Source organism: Plecotus auritus (assembly GCF_963455305.1).
Source record: "Plecotus auritus genome assembly, chromosome: 7".
NCBI classification, from domain to species: domain Eukaryota; kingdom Metazoa; phylum Chordata; class Mammalia; order Chiroptera; family Vespertilionidae; genus Plecotus; species Plecotus auritus.
In genome coordinates, this window is record NC_137774.1 from 59639811 (window position 1) to 59662228 (window position 22418).

Consider the following 22418-nt stretch of genomic DNA (forward strand, 5'->3'; position numbering starts at 1 on the left):
GGATCACAGAATTAATCTTCTTATTTAATTAGACCAATAACAACATATTTTGAATTCCTAATTATTAGAGAAAACACAACATTTTATTTTCTCAAAAATAAATGTTTATACTTTAGGTATTACCACAACCACATTTTCTCCCAATTTAATTTGCACTTTGAACTTTTAAAGCTGGCAAGTCAAATATTTAGCAGTTCTTAGATTAATAACACTTTACATTTCTAAGAATAAATTTCAAAAATACAAGACATGATCAAGTAATAGATTCAATTCTGTCCTCTAGATTTTTCTCTGCCTGGGGAAATTGAGTAGCAAACTTGCAGGTATTCAAATGCAAAATTGTCCTTAAAGAATGGCTACTGGCGGGAAGCTGATTTCAAAGGAGCCACTTTTTATTTAAGAGTTTGCCGCTGCGGGAAAAACTTTTAGGCTAGCGCAGTGGTCAGCAAACTGCGGCTCTCGAGCCACATGCGGCTCTTTGGCCCTTGAGTTTTTAGCAAAGGCCAGCTTAGGAGTACCCTAATTAAGTTAATAACAATGTACCTACCTATATAGTTTAACTTTAAAAAATTTGGCTCTCAAAAGAAATTTCATTGTACTGTTGATATTTGGCTCTGTTGACTAATGAGTTTGCCCACCACTGGGCTAGCGAAACAGGTTTTTTGGCCTACCCACTTGACTTTTTCGGGGAAGGGTGGCTAGCAAACTTGTAGCCATTTAAATGCAAATTAACACATTCTTTAAAGATGGCTACTGGTGGGAAACTGGATTACCTGTCTGCTGGGGGAAGGGCAACTACCCTTCTTCCTCCATTAACAAAGGGTGTAGCCAGTTACCTGGGCTACTTAGATCTTTATATTTTTTTCAACATTTTCTGAGATTCAAATCCAATTCCAATTATTTTAAGGATTGACTTTGGATAAATTTTATAACAGAGAATTTACCGATTTTCTTGAAGGCCTTAAAAGTTAACTTTGACCGAGGTTCATTAGCATTTTAAAAACTACTCTTTATTATGGAAATGCAAATCCTGTTGCTGGAACTAGCTTGAATTTCTTTCCCTGGGTCAAATTCGCCATTTTTCTTAGGGGAAAAAAAAACAGTTCTGGGTTTTTCATTTCTGTAGCCGTTGTAAAGAGATTCCAACTTAAAACCCTATCTAATATGTCCAAACATTGGACAGTTGCGCGCATTTGTTTCAAGCCGGGCTTCTCTCCCCATGAGAACAGAAATTCCAGACAGATTTCTAAATTTTTAAAACTTTTTCATGGTGAGAAAGGAGACTTTAAATTAGCATACTGGGAGAGTGGCCTTCCATATTGGATTGTCATGTGTCTCCCTTCCCCCACATCTGCTTACTTCGGGGGAAGCATCAGCAACAGATCTGGCCACGCATTTTTTTCATGCTTAATAGACAAGGACAGATCTTAAATTTTTTCTTTCTTTTTCGCTTTCCGAAGTAATAACTAACACCCAATTTGGCCAAGATTTGCATTTCCCTGTGAGTTCTTCTGTAATTTTTAAACAAAACCTTAAGTAATCTCATTGTGGGAGAGCAGATAGCCCTGCCCTCTCCTGCCACCTTTGAATTTCTCCATACCAGAGGTGGTCTCGGCAGCAGAGTTTCATTTCTTATTACAGATTTTAGATTCCAAATACTAATTAAGATTTTAATTTGAACAAGAAACCACATTCCTTAAGCATGCAAACCAAAAGTCTATAATAAAGTTTACTTTATAACCTAATTCTTTCCCATTAGCCTGGCTGAAAAGACGTTCCCACCCTACTTACAGATTGAAACTTCTGCAGCTGATCCTGGGTTTTGCGTGCAGTGAATTTCCCTCACCTTTTCGGTGATCTTTTCCCCACCTTTTTGGTGTAACCTTCCTTCCTTCGCTGTAGGCGAAAATATCATCCCCTCCAGATGTCCCTGTTTGGGCACTAGTTGCGAGTGTCCCCCCCACGACCCACGAGGTTCAGGGTTCAGGTTCAGGGTTCGGGTTCTGAAGGAGGCCGCACACAAATGAAAGAGACTAGAAAAATATTAATTTGGGAAATGGGGACCAGGCAGAAGCCCAAGAGAGGACTACACCCCACTCTGGCCTTGCTATCCCTTTTGTTAAGACTATGGGATACACCCATAGCCTTTAGGCAGGCAATTCCAATAATAGCCAATCAGCAAGAATTTACATAAAACTAACAGGTGGAAGTTGCTTCAGCTACCATTGTCTCAACTAAACAGTGAGTGGTTGGCTCTGACCAAAGCTTTCAAAGCTTTAAGGTTGACCAGCCTTCCAGGTTCCTTGTCCACATCTCTGCTAGTGAGGACAATGGGCGACTTCCGACAGAAGCGGGTGAATGTCCCTCCATGTCCCGCGTGGTTCAGGATTCGGACTCTGGAAGAGGGACCGCACGCAAATGAAAGAGACAGAGACAAGAAACAATAATTTGGAAATAATGGGGGACCAGGCAGGAGCCTAGCTCAAGAGGAAGGACTCCACTTGGGCTCTGGCCTTGCCATCCTTTTATTCAATTTGGGATACATCTATAGCCCTTAGGCAGGCAATTTCCAGTAACAGACAGACTATCTTATCAGTAAGGATTTACATGACTGTCTGGTAGGGAAGTTGCTTCAGCTACCATTGTCTCGACTAAACAGTTGGTGCAAAGCTCTGACCTTTGCCAGGGCTCAAGGGTCACCAGCCTTCCAGGATCCCTGTACACATTTCTCTGATAGTGAAGACAATGGGTGGCTTCCTGCAGAAGGGGGTGGAGAAAAACAGCTCCCTGGAGAGAACCTGTGTTGTGTCCTCCATCCTAAGGGCTTTTATGGCAGGGATTTTAGGGGCTGTCCCAGGGGTGGATCTCAATAGAATATTTGTCAGCTTTCCAGGCGTGCCCTTTCAGGCTCATTGCCCAATGCAGCTGGTCCTGAGGTCAGCCACGACATCACTTGCCTGGTTTTGCTGCTTTTGTGGGCCTAAGCCTGAAGCACAGCCAAGGCCTAGATGGTGTCCCTATGGGTTAATGCTTAAGGGCATGGTGTGCAAGGGCCCACGTGGGAGTCACATGAGGTCACTCTTCGGCCCTTGTTTGTCCTCCAAGAGGGTCTACCACATGACTAATGACATGCCTGGGGAGGAAAAGTCAGGGAAGAGTCCAGACTGCATGTGCAGTGAGATGCCAGGGGAGGAAAGGTCACTCTGGGGTGAAGGTCCTTGTTTTTCCAGTTTTGCCCATTGCTAATCACCTGGGGCTTTCAGCATCTGGCCCATTGTCCTGTTCTGCTCAAGTTTATCTAACTGCCCACCATGCAACTGTTACTGGACAGGGACCAGGCCTGGAGCAGGTCTGCCTCGGGCTGGCCTGTGGTATGTGGGTTCTTGGCTTCATGCAGGAAAGATGTCACAACAGGAGCCCAGGTGGTTCTGAGAGGACTTTCATTAAAGCTGCTAGGGACAGTGAACGAGGAAGGGGCTGGGATACAAGACCCAACAGGAGGGACAACGTGGCCTGCTCTGGTTTCTAGCAATGAGGGGAAGAAGTGAGCCAAGGTGGAGCTGCCATCAGCTCCTTGGAGAGGCAGAGAAAGGGAGGCCTTGGGGGCAGGTTCAAGGAGTAGCCTGGGACGAGCTGCCCATGGCTCCCTGGTTGCAAGTCCCTTGGGGTCTCTTAGAGTTTAGGAGGTGTGGGCCTGTGAGGAAAGAAGAGGGGGAGGGAGAGGCAAAGTTGTGCTCCCAGGAGGGACAGTGCAGGCTGGGTCCTTCACGTGAGGGTTTTAAAGGCTGGGAGTTTAGGGGCGGTCCTAGAGGGGATCTCAATAGAATACTTACCAGCTTTTCCAGGTGTGTCCTTCAGGGCCATGGTCTTTACTGATTGGTTGGCTTGTCATTAGCCATTGCAGCTCGTCCTGGCATTCTCTCATCTCCCGAGTGGTTTTGCTGCTTTTCTGGGCCTTGAGCTGAAAATCAACTAAGGCCTAGATGTTATCTAGGGAGGACAGGTCAGGGAGGGGCTGAATGGCAGCACCCATAATGTGCCAGGGGAGGGAAGGCCACCATAGGGGCTAAGTCTGGCACCAGTTTTGCCTGTTGCTAGACACTTGGGGCTTTCTGCCCTGGTGACCTTCTGCATCTGCTGTAAATTGTTGGCCACTTTGTTCAACTATCTGTCTCAGTTTTCCCATTCCACTTGTCCTGGATTTCTAGTTGTCGGGGTGCACAGGTCCTCCTCTGCTAGGAACTGGACCTCCTTGGATGCCGGGTACGGATGGAGAAGGCATATAAGTTGTAGGTGTATAAGAGGGTCTTTATTTTAGCCCAAGTAGCCATTGCTGCTAAAAAACCATTAGACAAAGCAGTTATTCAAAGTAGCCTTACAGAGGCAGCTCTTACTAATACAGCAGCAAACACAGGAGCCATCCTAGCAAAAACAGCCAGTGCCAGCTAGTCAGTAATACATCTCCACAAGGCAGCCCCCAACATAGGAGCTATACAGGAACCGGCCAGACTGGCTGGTCAGTAACATACTTTATACTAACTTAGACAAAAGAGGCTTCTTGCCAAATAGTGACCTCAGTCTTTTGGGTTATAGAAGAGCATACCTGTGCAGTGCAGAGCTTGCTGCATCCTTACTTTTGCACCTGTGTATAGCGAAGTAGATTTGAACATTCTGATTAGTATTCCCATGCTCAGAGTGGCCTTGAACATCCAGTGTACTCTGGACAGGGCTCCCACACTAATCTGTCTCACAACTACAAGCACTTCTGTAGCCAACATTCTTGTGTCTGCCCTTAGGTCTTTGTGTTTTCTATTACATTTTAATGTTGCCACAGTAACTTTCAAAAGTTGGGGAGTTCACCTTCCCACCAGCAGAGTGAGAGGTGCTGCTTTTGACAAGGTGTCTTGTTTTAATTTGTATCAAGACACGTGCAACTGAGCAGCATTTCATATGTTGCATGCCATTTGCATCTTTTCTCATTTTCTTCTGTAAACTAACTTTATATATCCTATGTCAGTTTTTCTTTTGGGTCTTTTTTCAGTGTGTAAATTTCCTTTCTGTCTTAAGAGTATATTAATCCTTTTGATATCGTTGTAATAATCTGGTTAATATTTAACAGGAAAGGAGAAAGGGGAGACCAAATAACATAGATATGTCATTTATACAGCTTTGCCCAAAGCTGCATGTAACACTTCCCAAGCCTGTTTGCCGCTAATCACTGGGGGAAGCGACTGGACAAAAGATGCATGCCCAGTGAGGTCTGAGTGACATGGGAAGGTGCCTACCTGTCTGTCACACCTGGGAGCAGGTAATGGCCAGGATGGAGGGGCTATTGCAAGCACAATACCTGAATATTTAAACTGCCAAGTAACTCACCCTGCACTCTCTTCTCCCTCTTTGGGCTCCTGTGGCAGGGGGTGTGCTCTCCTGTACCCACATGGTGCAGGGCCATGCTGGACTTCATACCTGGACTAACAGACTTTAATTAGCAGGATGCAGAACCACACCCAGCTGCATCATTGGACGGAAGCTCTGGATACTGGCCTTGCTTCTGGCTCTGCTGAAACCCCAGTGCACCCTTTCCAGGACTGGCTTAAGGGGCAGAAGACATTGGAACCCAGGAAATGTAACTCCACGCCATTAAGACCTCCTTCCATATCCCATCCTCCTGTGCAAATCTTAGGACATTCATTTTCTGAAGATATGGCAAGGACCTCATTCCCACTCCCGTCTGGGAAATCTGGCCCATCCATTCCTCCAGCATCACTTTATCACATGCATAGGACATATTTTCACCCATTTGCCTTTTGACTTAATCGATGACTTGTATCCTGCTGTTTACTTTCATACTTATACTTACACTAGAGGTCCAGTGCACTAAATTGGTGCATGGGTAGGGTCCCTAGGCCTGGCTTGCAATCAGGGCTGATCAGGGGGCCTTCCTTCCCCTTGCTGCCAGCTGCCACCCGGGGCCTTCCTTTGTTCCGTGCCGCCCTCTGCTGGTTAGCGTGCATCATAGCAAGCGGTCCAACTGGTTGGTAGAACTCCCAAGGGGACAATTTGCATATTAGCCTTTTATTATATAGGATAACATTTCTTTAATGTAGCCAAATAAGTAACTTTTCCTTCATAGTTTGCCCAGTTCCCTACCCATCTTGCTTAAGATATTCTTTCCCATCTCTGTATTCTAAGGGATGTGTTCTAAGTCTCCTTTAAAACATTTGAGTCATTTTATTCTTGGCAGTTGACCATCTGATCTAGTTGGAGTTTCTTTTGCTGTATGCTGTGAGACAGAATACAGAATTGTGTATAAGTAAATGCCTCTCGGCAGAACCCTCTGTGGCTGGGCCTCCGTTGCCCATCTTGAATGTAAAGCCCCTCAAGGTGGGTTCCAGGGTTCTTGCCATGGCAATGCAGTTACTTAGCAGAGGTCTCCGTTCTCCAATCTAGGGCTCCTTGTCCATTTACAAGTTAGCCAGCCCCCTAGATGGAGCATTGGGGTGGGGGTAGGGGGCATCTTCTGTCTCCCCTCCTCCCTGGTAGGGAACCTGGGCATAGGGACCTCACACTGAGGGGGGACGCTCAGGGAGGCCCTAGGAGAAATAAGGGCTGGTGAGGGGCCTCAGAGCTCAGCCTGGGGCAGGGGTGGGCTTGGATAGAACGTCCCCAGCATGATTGGTCAGCACAGTGCACTAAACTCACAGCCAAACCTGGAGCTGGCCTCCGTCCCTTCACATTCAGAGCAGCAGAAGCGCTGCCCCACCCCCTCTACCCCAACCCCTGCTGCCAGGGTGAGGGGCTTGCAGGATGCCCAAGGAGAAATGGCTCTGTAGTGAACACTCTGACTTCCTCCCTCCCCAGGCCTCCATCCTCCACCCCTTCTGGCTTGATGGGTCAGCTCCTCCTTTCTCCCCTCTAGTGAGCCCTCACTCCCCAAACCCAGTATAAAGTCCAAAAGGTATAAACAAGCATAGCAACACCCCACCCCCATCCCTAGCCACCGGTTTCCCGCCTCCAGGGCAAACTGCTGACACTTGCAATCATTCATGCCTTTGAAACATGCAAATAAAATAGTGTGGGCTTCTTCTGGTTTTGTTTAAATTTCCTATAAAAGTGGTAGCTTTGTGAACACACTCTGCCCTTTCCTTTGCTGAGCTATAGTGATGGGTAGATCATTTCCAACCAGAACACAGAGCTTCCAGCTTCCTTGTGCAGGACAGTGTTGGAGTCACGGTGTGGGAATTCACGAATCAAATGACCATACCCTGAGGACCAAGATCTGGGTAAACTGCTGGGAACGTCTCCAGGGAAAAGGCACCCCAGAGGGTAACTGGGGGAGGCTACATATTCAGAGGCTCAGAGTGTCACCCTTCAGGTTCTGATCTTTGCAGATTTGTTAGGTGAAAGAAAAAAGGGCAGCTTTTTAATTTGAATTTAAATTTCTAAGGAGGGAGAAGGGAGCCGGCTCCTGTTCATTTGCATTTCCTTTCCAGGAATATTCGATGGTTTTGTGTGGGAGGGTGGGCATTTTCTCTTTGATGTGTAGGAGCTCTTTATTATTAATCTTAGTAAGATTGGCCCTTTGTAATACCAGGGCCAAGTGCATCCTCTCTGGTTCATGGCTTGTTTTTTAACATTTTCACCTAGTTGAGTTTTCCAGTCTTGCCTCTAAAGACTTCTGAGTTTGGGGCCATATTTAGAAATGCCTTCGCTTCCCCAAGACTCCCTTCTTACCCAAGTTTTCTTCTAGCCTCTGAGCATTTCCTGTTTACAGGTAAATCCTTCGTGTTTGGGGTCCTGGTGTAAAGGACGAGGAGTTAGTCCCACTCACCACTGTGACGTTCCCACATGTCCACTGTGAATGAAAGGGGCTCCGTGTGTGGCAGCCTTACGAACTCAAAGACCTAAAGTGACCATACGGTATGGTCTGAAATTAAAACTTTTTAATTAAAAGTTTATGGTTGGGCCGAAACCGGTTTGGCTCAGTGGATAGAGCATCAGCCTGCGGACTGAAGGGTCCCGGGTTCGATTCCGGTCCAGGGCATGTACCTTGGTTGCGGGCACATCCCCAGTGGGAGGTGTGCAGGAGGCAGCTGATCGATGTTTCTCTCTCATCGATGTTTCTAGCTCTCTATCCCTCTCCCTTCCTCTCTGTAAAATATCAATAAAATATATTTAAAAAAAAAAAAAGTTTATGGTTGGTAGTCATGTCCTAGGCCTGTATCTTCCCTGACAAAGAGCCATCTTTACCTGAACTGAGTCGATTGTCTTTCTGCATCCTTGATAACACATCGTTGGAATGTCTAAGTAATTTTCCTTTTTCCAGACCCCTCAAAGCACAGGCAGCGCTCTGCGGAGACCACAAATCCCCTCATTGTTATTGAGGTAATCGCTGCCTGTTAACTATCCTGCACCCACCTATGTAAAAGGAGTGTGTGTCTATCATTTTACTTTTTATCCAGTCCCAGAGTTCCCCCATTTTGCTTTCTCCCACCCCCTAACCCAGGGGTGGGCAAACTTTTTGACTCGAGGGCCACAATGGGTTCTTAAACTGGACCGGAGGGCCGGAACAAAAGCATGGATGGAGTGTTTGTGTGAACTAATATAAATTCAAAGTAAACATCATTACATAAAAGGGTACGGTCTTCTTTTTTTTTATTTCAATAGTTTTATTCATTGCAAACATTTTAACAAGAAGAATGTAAACACTAATTATAATAATTTGAAACTTCAAAAAATGGAGGAATCATAGCCCAATAACATACCTTATATTGAAGATGGCAAAGGCAAAATAAAATTGCCTAACAAAGGAAAGGTACAAAAGCCTTTCAAATTAAACTTAAATATAATAAAATAATTTAAAACTAAAACAAATAGAAAAGAACAAAATGTGTAGTGTGAAAGAGCCCATTATCAATGTCAGATTGCATACACTGGACTCTATAAAAACAACCAAGTGCCACTTTTAAATGCCCATTGCAACAGTTTTTCTTATTAAAAGCTGGAAATGGCAGGATATTTATATATATACCCCTACTGTGACAGCCTGGCAGAGCATTACAAAGGAGAAAACCCAGCATCTGGTGATGTCCATAAGTACAAGACTTCAGGCTGTCATTACCAGGAAAGGGTTTCATCCAAGTATTAGATATGAACATTTGATTTTCAGTTTTTCATTTGTCCAATTACTTCTGAAACCCTGAAATTAAGCGATTTTGTAATAAAATCTTTAGTTCATCACATTTCTATACAATCTTTTTGTTCAACCCACTGAATTAGGGTTCGTTCACACTAGCCGTGCTGCCGTTGCAGTGTGGTGCAGTACTGCAATGCAGCGCAGCTAGGGTTAATGCAGGGTACACAGGTTTCCATCATGTTTGCAGTGGTGCATGTTGACACAAATGCCCTGTAGCACGCATTTTTACAGGCGCAAGGGGGAGAAGCAAACGCAGCACAAAATGCATTTGTTTTGCCGCTAACACATGCGGTTAGTGGCCACGGTAGCGTTTCTGATACCGCATCCGTATCAGCAAAAAAATGCAGCCGCAGCATGGCTAGTGTGACATGTCCTCTTGTGTCTTTTTCCCTGCTGTGCGCGTCCGCAGTGGGAAAAAAAAACTGCAATGGATACAAGCCCTAAAAGCTGAAAGTCTTTGTTGTTTTATTAACAAGTCATTGTGATGTACAGAATGTGTGAACAGGAAAAAATTGTGTTTGAGTAGAGCTCTTAATCTTACCTCAGAAAGGTTCTGATACCATGCTCTCCAGGGGCGTGTCTCCCTACATCACCACGATAACGTGTCTACGCATTCCCAGGGTGATGTCCGGACACGCGTCCGGGGGCATTACAAGGAGCCTCTGGAAGATTGAGAGGTTGTTCCTTCTACTGAATGGGCGGATATAAATCCTCCCACTCAGAAGAAGGAGCTGCGGCCGTGTTTCCCGACGTTGCCATGTTAACACTGCTGCTGGTGAAGGAGCGGAGGGGAGAGCAAGAGAACCCTCGGCTCTTTCGGCTCCGCAGGTGGGATAGAACCGCCTAATGGGCCGGATCTGGCCCGCTGGCCGTAGGTTGCCCACGGCTGCACTAACCTATGGCCAATGGAGTTCATGTAACCCGTTCAGCCTCCTCTTTGATGTAATTAATAAAACAAGTGCAAACCTGCCATTCTCTGGAGCACTATCTGTAAGGTTTAATCAGAGATGTAAGCTTTAATCTGACCGAAGCCAATAAGTTGACCAACACAAGCAGGGTAAAAGCGAAAGATCGCGTATATTGAAAGCTCTCCGGTGAGGTCCGGCAGTCGAAGAGCACAGGCGGGGGAGTCACACCCGCCTGTGCCTGGCAGAGTTCCTTTATGCTGCTGTTGAACCAATCAGTTTTATTCGAGGTAGCTTATCTGAGGTAGCTTGTGGTGGGTGATTTATGAAGCTGGAAGCTGGTACAGCTACACTCTGGCCATCCTTGAGAAGTCTCGGGAGGTTATTTATTGTCCAGCAGGGCGCCAGCACGGCTGTGGCTTGTCCAACTCAGCGGGGCTGGGATCGGGAAAGTTCCTGCTTTCCCAGCCCCGGACCTTACACTATCTCCATCTGCTTTTACTTCCTGCAGTTGTGGAGGGTTTGGCTCAAATAAACTCACAGATATTCTTCGCAGGTTTGAATGTTTCTTAAGCTGACACCACGGAGCCTTTCATCCTTCATCTGTGTGTTTGGGGTTTTTTTGTTTTGTTTTGTTTTTGTGGGTTTTTTTACTCTCACTGGTAGCTCCCTTGTGGAGTGACAGCCAGCGGCCCAGCCCTGGGAGATGCAGGCCCAGCACTGGAGGCAGAAGTGGGGGCGTCTCCGCCAGAGCCCCTTTGCGCCCCCCCCAAATACCCCCGCGAGTCTGACTCGCGTCGCGTGGGGCCACCCAGCGCCTCCAGGAAGGTTTGGGGCTCTCTAATCCTTCCTTCCGCCAGGCACCTCTCGCGCGGTCTAGTTCACGCTTAGAATTCCCGCCACATCCAGGCTGTGCGCGCGGTTCCCAGTCTGCCCCAATCTGCGACCGCCTTCTGGCCCACTTTTCTCCGCACGCCCGCCCGTGCCCACGCACCCCCACAATGGCTCAGGACCGCGTTTACTTCCCCTTCCCATACCCCCCAACCGGCCCCGCGTCGCCGGGTCCCCGAGTCCCTCCAGAATCAGCATCGCGCCCCGCTCCGCGCTGCCCCTGGTCCCCATATGGTTCCTGACCCCATATGGCCCCTGACCCCACATCGCCCCCGGTCCCGCGGTGCCCCTGACCCCGCATTGACCCCGCCCCGCCCCACCCGGTCGCACCCCCCGCCCGCGACCTCCTTCGCATCCCTATCCCTTCGCTGCGCGCTCCCCGCGCCCCTCGCTCCGCGCTCCGCGTCCCCCGGCTCCTCTGCAGCTCCCGGCGGGGCGGGGCGGGGCCTGGTGGGCGGAAGTGCCAGGCGTGGTGTCGGGGACCGGCCGGGACGATGGGAGCCTGGGGCGGCGGCAGGGCTCGGAGTGGCGGCGGCGGCTGCCCGGGCGGCGGGGGCAGGCGGTCGGGGACACAGTCCGAGTAGCGCCGGGCCGAGCGCACAGCCATGGGCCGGGCTGGGACCTGGACCGGGGGCGCGGCGCGGGCGGCGGCGGTGGCGGGGCCGCTGCTGCTGCTGCTGCTCGCTCGGCCCCCTCCGGCCGCGGCGGGCGACGGCGGCCACAGCGGTGAGCGGGCGCGTGGGCGCCATCCCAGCACGGCGCGGTCGAGGGGCGAGGGGCGGGGGGCGGGGCCGGGATTGTGAGTCACCGGGGCACCTATGCTCTGACCCGGGGCACCTGTGCGCTCATCTGGCGCGGGCGCAGTGCCCAGGTCCCCACTCCGGGTTGGGGGGCTCAGGTCAGTCCCTTTGCCTGGGCGGGCGGGCGGGGTGTAAAGGACGCGTTCTACCCTCCTCTGTCCCCAGGGCGAGGTTCGGGCAAACGGGCCCCTGGGAGGCGCCCTCCCTTCTCTTTTCCTTCTCCAACACCTTCGGGTCGGAATGACGATCGTTCGCTGGGCCTTGGGGTCTGCGGGGACCCAGCTGAGAGGCCGCTGAAAAGAAGGGTTAGGCAGTGTGATGCCAGGGGTCCCCCGTCTGGTTGGAAGAAGGGACAGAGTTGGGAGAAAGTTGCATAGACCCTGGAGTAGGAGCCCAGGTGGGTATCACCCCTCCCACGGTGACCTCCAGCCCCAGTGCAGTCACTTTCACAGCCGGCTTCTCGGGGGACTGGCAGGCGCCCCAGGAGCCGGGTGGGAGAGGGTGCTTTGGGGAAAAGCGCACTTTACTGTGTCGGCGAACTTGCGTCCCTCTATTTGCATTTCTGCACCTTTGAGAGGCCCCAGCCTTCCGAGACCCGGGACGGTGGCCCATGGGGCTCTGCCCGGGGCCTGGGGGTGTTGAGTGAACTCCCCTGACGCCTATGGCCTGGGACTCCAGTGGGGCCATGTGGCCAGGCTGGCAGGGCGGCCAGGGCCCAGGTGCCACCTCCCCAAGCAGTTAGACGGCAGATCCAGCACAGCCTGGGAGAGCTCCCTGGATTTTGTGCTCTCAGCCCCTCCTCCCTTCCTGACATCTTGCTCCTCCAAGCTCCCGTTTTTTTGAGTACTGCGCCTCTGGTTTCTGAGCTTGAGATGCAAGGCAGTTTCCTGGAGATGACTACTGATTAAGTTGCTCCGTTAGATACTGCCACCCTTATTTTCTCCTTTTTTTCCATCTGAGGTAGGGATGGGGTGAAGGGTCACTGGTGGGCGATTTATGGAGATGGAAACCTGGGGCAGCCCTCACCTCCCAGGCCTGCTCCAGGGCAGCCAGCCGTGCAGCCCTGGCTTCTGGGAACGATGGGAGTGCCGGGTCCTGGGTCCTGGTGTGGAGAGTGTGGGACAGGGTGCCCTCACCCAGGTTCAAGGACTTTCTTTGTCCTCCCGGAGCCCTGTGTCCTTGGAGAGGGCCGTGGGGCAGGGCGGGGTGCATGGCCCTTGCTCCCTGTTATCAGAGATGTGCCTTCCACATCTGGCTCAGGCTGATGTGTTCATGACCGGGTTTGTTCACCAAGGTAACTGAGCATCTGGGGCAGGGAGATGGGACTGCAGAGATTGGCGGGGGGTGGGGGGGATAGTGCTGGGAGGGGCTGTGTAGACCCGGGAGTGGGGAACACTGCATCTTAGGGTTACCTTGGGCCTGTCTCTGATCTCTTGTGCACCTGCTGAAACTTCCCAGCTACCAGCTGGGCTCCAGGTGTCCTCAGGCTGGTGCTCCAGGGCTGGCAGGCCCGAGGCTGGCCTCTCTCAGTCAGGGGCTGCACTCTGCGTGTGACCTCCCCTTAGGGGCCCACTCAAAGCCTGACTGTTTCTCTAAGCCCCCAGATGTCCCCCCTGAGGTGGGTGGGGAGCTATCCTCACCTCCCAGCACTTAGGTTTCTGGCCCTCATGTTACCCCAGGGTCTGCAGGGGCCTCCGGAGAAGTCTGTGCAATTCAGTGGCTCCTAGCCTCCGCGGGCCACAGCCTGGTGAGTGGGACCTGGTGGCCCGCAGACAGCAGGGAAGCCTGGCGTGCGCCCTATGTGGAGCCTCGCCCCCACGTTGGGCTCTTCTGGAGCTCAGACCCGGCTTTGCAAGGGAGCTGCTCACCTGGCTCTCTTACTGAGGGCCCAGGGCCTGCTGCTGTGTTGTGTGAGCAGCGACTCTCCCCGCAGGGAAGAGGGAGGCACCCCCAGCCTGGAGGAGAGTGAGGCCGCACCCTGCTGTGTCCACAGTGCATTTCTTCCAGAAGCACTTTAACATCCACTGACCTTGGAGGGAGGGGCCCCCAAAGGGAGGTGCTGTTCACTTTTGCTGAATCATGAGGAAACTGTGACCCAGAGGCGGGAGGGACACTCAAGGTCACACGGGTCGCGAGGCTGGTACTGGGGCCAGGATCCCTGCCACCCAGCTCGGGCATCTGGTGGCCCGGCCCAGGCCTGGTCTCCCACCCACAGGATGGCAGTGTGTGCATATCCTGTGGAGCCCAGGACGGGGCCAGGGTGGGCACCCTCACCCGCTCCCGGGGCAGGTCATTTCACTGTGGGACCTGGGCACAGGCCCTCATGCAGGTTGTGCCCTGGTCGGTTGGGGCCTAGACCTCTGTGCTGAGTCTCAGAAGGTGCTCAAAGCTGCTCCAGGAAAAGCTGGTATGATAGGGAGTGAGCAGTGAGGGCAAGTTTTTGGAGTATGTAGGGGAGGGGAGCAAGGGACTGGGGCCAGAGAGGTGGGGGCGCTGAGAGTTGCTGCAGGGACTGAGGCCTGGGTGAGGCCCTGGGTGGTCTGTCTGCCATAGACCTACCTTATCCCTGTGCCACTCAGTATGGGCACATGGCCATAGGAAATGGGGGCCAGCTGTCCCCTGGTCCCCACGGCTGGCCAGGCTTCCACCCCAGGTCTCTGCTTGCCACCTCTCCGGGTGAGGGGACTCAGGCATCGGTCCAGCTGTGTCCCAAGTCATCATGGGCCTGAGCAGGTGGCCAGCCTCCAGACCTGAACTCCCTCACCTGTCAAGTGGGACCAGTTGCCAGAAGCAACTGCCAGGGCTGGAGGGGAACTGTAACCTTTGCCTAGGTCAGAGTTGGAGGGCTGGCACCCCAGGGGCTCCAGCCCAACCCACCATGGCTCCCCTTGTCCTTTCTCTCTGTGGCCATGCGGGGGCAGAAGGGCTGAGTCCCCTGTCTCCCCCTGACATGGAGGTGGAGGCACCCCTGGTCTGGCTGACAGTGCCCTCTCCCCGCAGACATCAGGCTGGTGTCTGAGCAGTTCTCGCAGTCCCCGCAGAAGCTGTCCTTCTACAGCTGGTACGGCAGCGCCAGACTCTTCCGCTTCCAAGTGCCCCCCGATACCGTGCTGCTGCGCTGGCTGCTGAAGGTGTCCCAGGGCGGCGGCCCCACCTGTGCGAACCTGGAGATCACCGTGTAGGTGCCCGCCCACCGGCCCAGCGCCCGCCCCGGCCCAGCGCCCGCATCCGATGCCTGCCCTGCTGTCCCCCCCTCCAGGTACTTCCGCTATGGCGCTCCTCCCGTCATCAACCCCCTGGGTACCAGCTTCCCTGCCAACACCTCCGTACAGCCCTCCTTCCTCATCAAGATGCTGCAGAGCAATGCTTCCATCAACGTCTCCCACCCAGCGCCTGGAGACTGGTTTGTGGCTGCCCACCTGCCCCCCTCATCCCAGAAGATTGAGGTGAAGGTGAGGGGTCTGCTCTCCTGATGGAGGGGCAGGACACACCTGTGTGGGAATGGCTGGTCCCTGTCATTTACCTCCTTGGGGCAGACCCTGCCAAGGCCCTGCTCCAGCCTGGCCTCCCCCACCCCAACCTAGCCCACCCCCGATCTGGGCTCTCTGCTCCTGCCCCATCCCATGCCCACGAAATTCTCCACCCTCCCCCCCCCCCCCCCCCCCCGCCACACACACACCTCTTCTTCTCTCCCTAGGGCTTTATTCCCACCTGTGCCTACATCTTCCAGCCTGACATGCTTGTCGTGCGGGTAGTCGAGGTCTCCATCCTGGAGCCCAACACACCCTTTCCACAGACCCTCCTCTCCCACCCCAGCTACCTCAAGTGAGTGAGGGCTTGGTGGGGGCTCAGCCTCTGGGTTTGACGGGGTGGGTGTTACCACTTCCTCCCCCTGCGGGTGAGAGAGGCTGGGTCCTGAGACTTGGGGTCTTACTGGGAAGTGGGGCAACCACCGTGAGTGTGACCAGTGAGGAGAGGTCACTGGAAGCCACAAAGCCTGAGCGATCTGACCCCCTTGGCTACAGAATCTTCATCCCCGAGTTCACCCAGGAACTGCGGCTGGAGCTGCAGGGCTGTGTGTCCAACGGGAGCCGAGGCTGCCCCGTGCGCCTCACCGTGGGCTCAGCTACCCTGCCCAGCAACTTCCAGAAGGTGCTCACCTGCAGTGGCCCCACCCAGGCCTGCCACCTGCTGTTGCCCTCCCCGCCCTGGGACCGGTGGTTGCAAGTGACAGCCAAGAGCCTGGCAGGGCCTCACGTATTGGTGGCTTTCAGCACTGTAGCTTCTCTCACAGGTGGGCTGATGGGGAGGCAGGCTGGGGGTGGCTCTGCCCTGCCTTCGGTCCCCAGCCCTTTCTCCAGCAGGGCCCTTGTCCTCCTGACAGCCTGCAGGCCTTTGATCATAAACTTCCAGCATCTTCTGCAGAACAGTCCAAACCAGAGCTGCAACGCGTCCACCGGTCTGCTGACCCCGGGGCCTAGCTCGCGGGGCATGGGCAGGAGCAGCCGTGTGGGCGGCAGCCCCTTCTGCCTCCTGAGCTACCAGGCCATGCGGGAAGACGTGGACGTGATGTCTGTGCACTTCAGGCCCCCGGACAGGGCCTCAGTGCTGGTGCAGTCAGGCGTGCCTGCGGTGGTACGGCTGCAGCTGAGCACGGGCATGGACAGCGGGGGCTCCCTCACCATCGCCCTGTGGGCCAACGAGGTGGGGCTTGGCCCCGCGCAGCTCGGGGCTCAGAGGTCCAGGCTGAGAGGCTGCTTAGCCTTCAGGCATTGACTTTATCATGGACACTGGGGTGGCCTTTCAGGCCACAGAATGGCCCCAATAGGCATTGGGCCAGGTAGGGGGCACCCCTTGCAGAAAGGGAGGCCTGTTTTACAGGCCCCTGTCAGCAGGTTGAGGGCTGTGCCTGAGGAAATGGGACTGCGGGCGGGATCAGAGGCTGGGTGTTGCTGGGCTGGAGGGGAGGGTCCTGGGGGGCCCTGGGCCAGTGGAGCCACAGACAGTGGGAACTTGGGCTGATGTGTGCGGCCTCCCCTTGTAGAGTGTGATTTCCAACAACACCTGGGTAAAGGTCTGCGTGAACGCTGCCTCGCCCTTCCTCAGCTTCAACGCTGCGCTCAACTGCACCACAGGTACGGGCAGTAGCATCTGGCTGAGGACCCCGCCAGCCCCTCCGGCCCCCTCTTACCAGGCCTCCTGCTCCCCCTGCAGCCTTCTTCCAGGGGTATCCCCTGTCTTTGAGCACCGTGTCTCGCAAGGCCCACCTTATCATTCCCTACCCAGAGACAGACAGCTGGTACCTCTCCCTGCAGCTCGTGTGCCCTCAGAGTCCCGAGTAAGTAAACTTGGGGGCTGGGGTGGGGCCACCAGAGGCACCGGTGGTTGAGTCATTGCGTTCAGGGCCATGATTGGGCTGCCTGCGTCTGAGTCTGAAAGTGACCCAGCTTCCTACAAGCCGCAAGGTAAGTTACAAAGGACTCCCCTTCTCCAATGGGCACCCCTCCTCAGGCAGCCCTGGGAGTCAGGACACAGGGAAGGGGCCTGGCTCAGGACAGCCCGAGACAGGGGTGCAGTGTGGTGCGGAGGGGAAGGGCCTCTTGGCTTCTGTGTCTCCCAGCTGCTGTCTCCCAGGGCGCAGGGCCGGGCCTCACTGCTGGGCTCAGGAGCCGCTGGAGCCATGGCGGAGGCTGGCCAGCAGACCCCGCAGCCCGGCCTCCTGGCCCCCTTCCTCCAGGGGCTGTGAGGAGGCCTCGGTGCTCGTGGAGACCACCTTGTCCTTGGTGCCCTGCTTGAACGACTGTGGGCCATATGGCCAGTGCCTCCTGCTGCGCAGACATGGCTACCTGTATGCAGGCTGCAGCTGCAAGGCAGGTGAGGGCCAGCCCGGAGCCTCCGGACACTCCTGTCCCTGACTTCTCAGCCCTGTGCCTTCCTCCAGGAGCCCAGTCACTGCCCAGGCTGAGAGCACCCTCACCGAGCAAGGGCAGCTGCCTTCTCTTCACTCCTGCCATGTACCTCCCATCCCCCAGGCAGAAAGGCACCCCCAGAGATGGTACTGCCTCCTGACCTGGCCTCCTCTGCCCACACCTGCCCACAGACATGTCCCACACCTGATTCACATCTGCCTGCACCTGCTCCATACCTGCCTCTTACCTGTCCACACCTGCCCCACACCTATCCCACACCTGCCCTACACCTATCCCACACCTGCCCCACACCTATCCCACACCTGCCCCACACCTATCCCACACCTGCCCCACACCTATCCCACACCTGCCCCACACCTATCCCACACCTGCCCTACACTTATCCCACACCTGCCCCACACCTATCCCACACCTGCCCCACACCTATCCCACACCTGCCCCACACCTATCCCACACCTGCCCTACACCTATCCCACACCTGCCCTACACCTATCCCACACCTGCCCCATACCTATCCCACACCTGCCCATATGTGCCATATACCTGCCCATGCCTGCCCCACAGCTATCTGTGTCTGCCCACACTAGCCTATACCCGCCCACACATGCCCACACTTATACATACATACCTGTCCCAGCCTGGTCCTCAGTGAGAAAGGGACTTCTCTGCAGGCCGTGGGTTCAGAAGTGCCTCCCCCATTAGCCTGGCCTCAGCTGCCCACCCTCAGCCCGCTCAGCATTGCCCTGCCCACAGGCTGGCGTGGGTGGAGCTGCACGGACAACAGCACCGCCCAGACCTTGGCCCAGCAGAGGGCGGCCGTGCTCCTACTCACCCTCAGCAACCTGGTGTTCCTGGCTCCCATCGCCCTCTCTGTGCACCGCTGCCTCCTGGTGGAGGCCTCTGTCTACGCCTACACCATGTTCTTCTCCACGGTGTGCTGACTGCTCCCTTGGGGGGTGGGGTGGTCTGTGTGTCCACTCACTGTCCCCCCCCACACACATGTCTCTGCTCACTGCCCCCCACCCTGTAGTTCTATCACGCCTGCGACCAGCCGGGGGAGGCCGTGCTGTGCATCCTGAGCTACGACACCCTGCAGTACTGCGACTTCCTGGGCTCTGGGGTGGCCATCTGGGCCACCATCCTCTGCATGGCGCGGCTGAAGGCCGCCCTGAAATATGTGAGTGACCTCCCGACACCCAAGGCTGGGCTCTGAGGAAGCAGAGGCCTTGAATGCTGAGGGAGAGACCAGAAAGCGGGTTTGGCTGCTGCTGTGAGAAACCATCTTTCATAACGACCCTCTCTCTGGCGCTGGAAGGGACTGTGCAGGCTGCTCGGAGGGTTCTGGGGAAAGAAGGTGGAAGACGGGTTAGGCAAGGGCCTTCCCAGCCCATTTCTCTCCCAGGGCACTGAGAACACTTTGGGGCTTTTTCTGCCACGGCCGGGCATGGCTGATGGAGACATGTGACCCGGAGCCCTGCCTGGCTAAGTTGAGCCTCAGGATGAATCAGTAACTAGAGGAGGGCGCCTCCCTCCCTACCATCAGAGCAGAGCAGTGTGCCAGCTGCTCCGAGGGGGTGGGCAGGTGCTGGGGGCAGTGGGGGGTAGCAGGATGTCCAGCACGCCCAGGCCACACGCTCCTGCTGGACCTTGGGCCGTTATGAACGGCCCTGGCCTGGGGTCGTGATCCTGTGCCGTCCCTGTCTTGCTCAGGTTCTGCTTCTCCTGGGCACGCTGGTGTTCGCCATGACCTTGCAGCTGGACCGCAGGGGCGCCTGGAACATGATGGGGCCTTGTCTCTTCGCCTTCATGGTCATGGTCACCATGTGGGTAAGGAGCTCCCACAGACTCCCCCGCCCCCGCAATCTGGAGGAGAGAGCTGCCCACTGATTCTGGCCATGTTGCTGGTCCTGAGTTGGAGTCCTCCATGTGCGCTGAGGCCTGGCACTGGCGCTCAGGGCCTTGTGTGGCTTCGCCCGTGGCCCGGGCCTGAGGACGCCTCAGGTCTCTATACCCTGGAGCCCCTGACGAGTATTGCACGTCCTTGTCCTGCTACCCAGATGTGGGCGGGCCCCTGGGAGGTACAGCTGCAGCCCCGTGCCAATGCTCTGGCGATGGTTCTCCCCAGGTGTACCGCTGCGGGCACCAGCGGCGCTGCTACCCGCCCTCCTGGCAGCGCTGGGCCTTCTACCTCCTGCCTGGCATCTCCATGGCCACCATGGCCATTGCCATCTACACCTCTATGATGACCAGTGACAACTATTACTATACCCACAGCATCTGGCACATGCTGCTGGCGGGGAGCACCGCTTTCCTGCTGCCCCCACGGGACAAGCATGCTGAGCCCTGGGCCTGCTCCCAGGGGCTCGCCTGCCACTATCAGATCTGTGAGAGCCACCGGGAGGAGCTGTACACGGTGACGTGATGCAGCAGCTAGGGACACGCACAGCTCTGGTGGCAGCCTCTCCAGCAGGGGGCACCGAGGGAGAGGGGCCCTGTCCGGATGGATTTCTACGGAATAAAATTGCCCTGTGCACCCATTTGCTTCCTCCTTCCGAGGAGAGGACCCCCCCCCCCGCAAAGGCAGGGGGGGCAGCTCTGTTCTGCTGGCCTGCGCATGACTGGAGACGTGGAGAGAGATGCGCCCATCACACTGTTCTCCTGTGAGGCTGTGATGTGAAACCCAAGGAGGCAGAGGAGGCTTGAGCCACCTCCCACTGGCCCCAACACCACTGAGGCTGGGAGCTGTGCCCCTGAATACCAGTCTGTTGGGCATGGGCATGCCCCCTGCTGATGCTGTTGGCCTGGGCAGAGGTGACCATGGCCACCAGAGAGCTGCCATGCGTGGTGCAGGCGAGAGGCTGGCTCTGGCTGGGGGCCCTGCCTTCCCTGCCTTCAGTTCTGAGCTGTGAAGCTGCTGGCCCCTGAGAAGAGTTCCTGGGAGGCACCGAGCGGCCGGGTGGGTGCCAGCAGCGCAGGGTGGACTCTGCCTAGCCCTGTGCCCCTCTCTTCCCCTGGGCCCTTGTGGGGGCCTCCTCTGATGCTGTGGGGAGTGAGGCGATGGCTGACCTGCACAGCCAAGCCGGGTGTGGTGAGGGCTGCTGGAGAGACTGGCCCAGCCTCCTCCCCCCAGAGGTGAGCCCCAGGAGATGGCTGCCCCAGGAGCGGGCCTTGCCCCTTCCCCAGGCAGGAGTGGGTGGCTGTGTGCGGGAGTGGAGCAGACCGGGGGAAGTGGGGTCACTGAGGCCAGGCTCGGGCCCTTGGGGCTTCCCTCCCTGGTGGCCCCCCACGTGCAGTCGCCCTGCGGGGCCCCTGGCATTCTCTAGGGGAAACGTGGAGATTTTGGGGGGTAAAAAATTTTAAGACAACTTATTTTTATGTAGCTCTGATTTTGCTGTGAGGGTGAATTTGATATTCGACAGTTATATTTCAAGGCAAGAGTTTTTACATTGTGTCGTGCTCGCTTTGGGGAAAGGAGATGCCCAGGATGGAGGGCCGCAGCACACTCTGGGTTCGGTGGGGCCAGAGGAACTCAGGGTGCGGCGGTGGTCGGTCCAGAGTTGGTACCTCGCAGAGCAGCCCGGGCGATGTGGGGGTCGCGCCCGCAGTTGGGGTCAGGCCCCTGGAGTCCGGGGTCCGCTGGCCGCCCTCTCCCCCCTCTCTCCCCACCGCCCCGCACCACCTTCGCTGGAACTGCGCAGACGCGCCCTCCAGGCCTCATGGGGCAGTCCTGGCTCAGCCCTGCTCCCAGCCACTACCCTGTGGGTCCCGGCGGGGCTCTAGGCAGCACGGGCGGCTCCTGGGCCACAGGCCCGTGCACAACGAGGTGGGTGAGAGGCTTCCCCGGGGCTTGCTGCTCTGGGCTCCGCGCTGGCTCAGGAGGTGCCTCAGAGCCTAAGGGGGACCGTGTCCAGGAGGCTCGCAGGTGGTGACCTCCCCTTCGAGGCGCGTGCAGGTAAGGTGCCCAGTGCCAGGGAGGGGGCAGCAGGTGGCGCCGCGGGCGCAGAGGCGGGGCGTGGTCAGGTGGAGGAGGGGAGCTGTGTGTGTGTGTGGGGGGGGGGGGCGGGTCTGCAGTCACCTGCCACCTTGGATCACCGTCTGCCTCTGACACCTCCTGACCACCATCCCCTCCTCGCACGTGCACTCACCTGGGGCAGGTGTCCCGGGTGGGCTACACCCGGAGGCTTGCCGAGCCCTGGGGAGGCCCCCTGGCCGCCTTGGTCCCTGTGGGGAATGGAGTTATGCTCGTGTGAGTATTGTGTCTGGATCACACACCAGCCACCTCGGCGAGGTCTGGGCGCCAAGCTGGCTGGGAGCTGACTGGGCAGGCAGCCAGGTCTGTCCCGAGTCCACCCCGGGCCCCCTGGTCTGCTGGGAGCAGCAGTGGCACATGAAGACTCGCCCTCGGGGAGGGGACAAAAGGTGCGGGAGCCACAGGAGGAGATCTGCCTGTGACCGCACCAGGCTCAGCGTGAGGCCCGTGGCTCTGACTTCACCCTGAAGGCAAGAGGGTCTGTTGACCGTCAGAGGGGTACGCTGGTCCCCGGAGTGGAGGGTCACTGGAGTGGGAAAGGGACGATGCCCCTTTCGGGGCGGCCCCAGGAAGGGGTGCTTTCTGCCCACAGGAGAGTGTTGCTGTGGGTGGCACTGTTGCCCGCTGGGGCCCACCTGGGCCCTCCTCCTCCTCCTTCCCCTCTCT

General features: G+C 55.6%; 1 protein-coding gene across 6 annotated transcripts in view; it reads left to right on the forward strand.

Moving 5' to 3' along the window:
- Window positions 1-21155, forward strand: part of LOC308253268 (post-GPI attachment to proteins factor 6-like) — a 39285-nt gene extending 18130 nt beyond the window's left edge. The window contains exons 1-14 of one of the 6 annotated variants that reach the window (XM_080678630.1): window positions 11481-11718; window positions 14793-14970; window positions 15052-15244; window positions 15490-15617; window positions 15818-16086; window positions 16177-16496; window positions 16837-16927; window positions 17007-17130; window positions 17196-17257; window positions 17427-17666; window positions 18476-18654; window positions 18753-18899; window positions 19433-19549; window positions 19848-21084. In XM_080678630.1, coding sequence (XP_080534756.1) covers window positions 11598-11718; window positions 14793-14970; window positions 15052-15244; window positions 15490-15617; window positions 15818-16086; window positions 16177-16496; window positions 16837-16927; window positions 17007-17130; window positions 17196-17257; window positions 17427-17666; window positions 18476-18654; window positions 18753-18899; window positions 19433-19549; window positions 19848-20144 — 2466 coding nt within the window. In that variant the 5' untranslated portion in view covers window positions 11481-11597 and the 3' untranslated portion in view covers window positions 20145-21084. Of the gene's footprint in view, window positions 1-11480; window positions 11719-12011; window positions 12190-14792; window positions 14971-15051; window positions 15245-15489; window positions 15618-15817; window positions 16087-16176; window positions 16497-16836; window positions 16928-17006; window positions 17131-17195; window positions 17258-17412; window positions 17667-18475; window positions 18655-18752; window positions 18900-19432; window positions 19550-19847 lie in introns of those variants that run through there. The other 5 variants (XM_080678631.1, XM_080678633.1, XM_080678632.1 and 2 more) reach the window with 5 other exon arrangements.
- Window positions 21156-22418: the final 1263 nt, after the last annotated feature.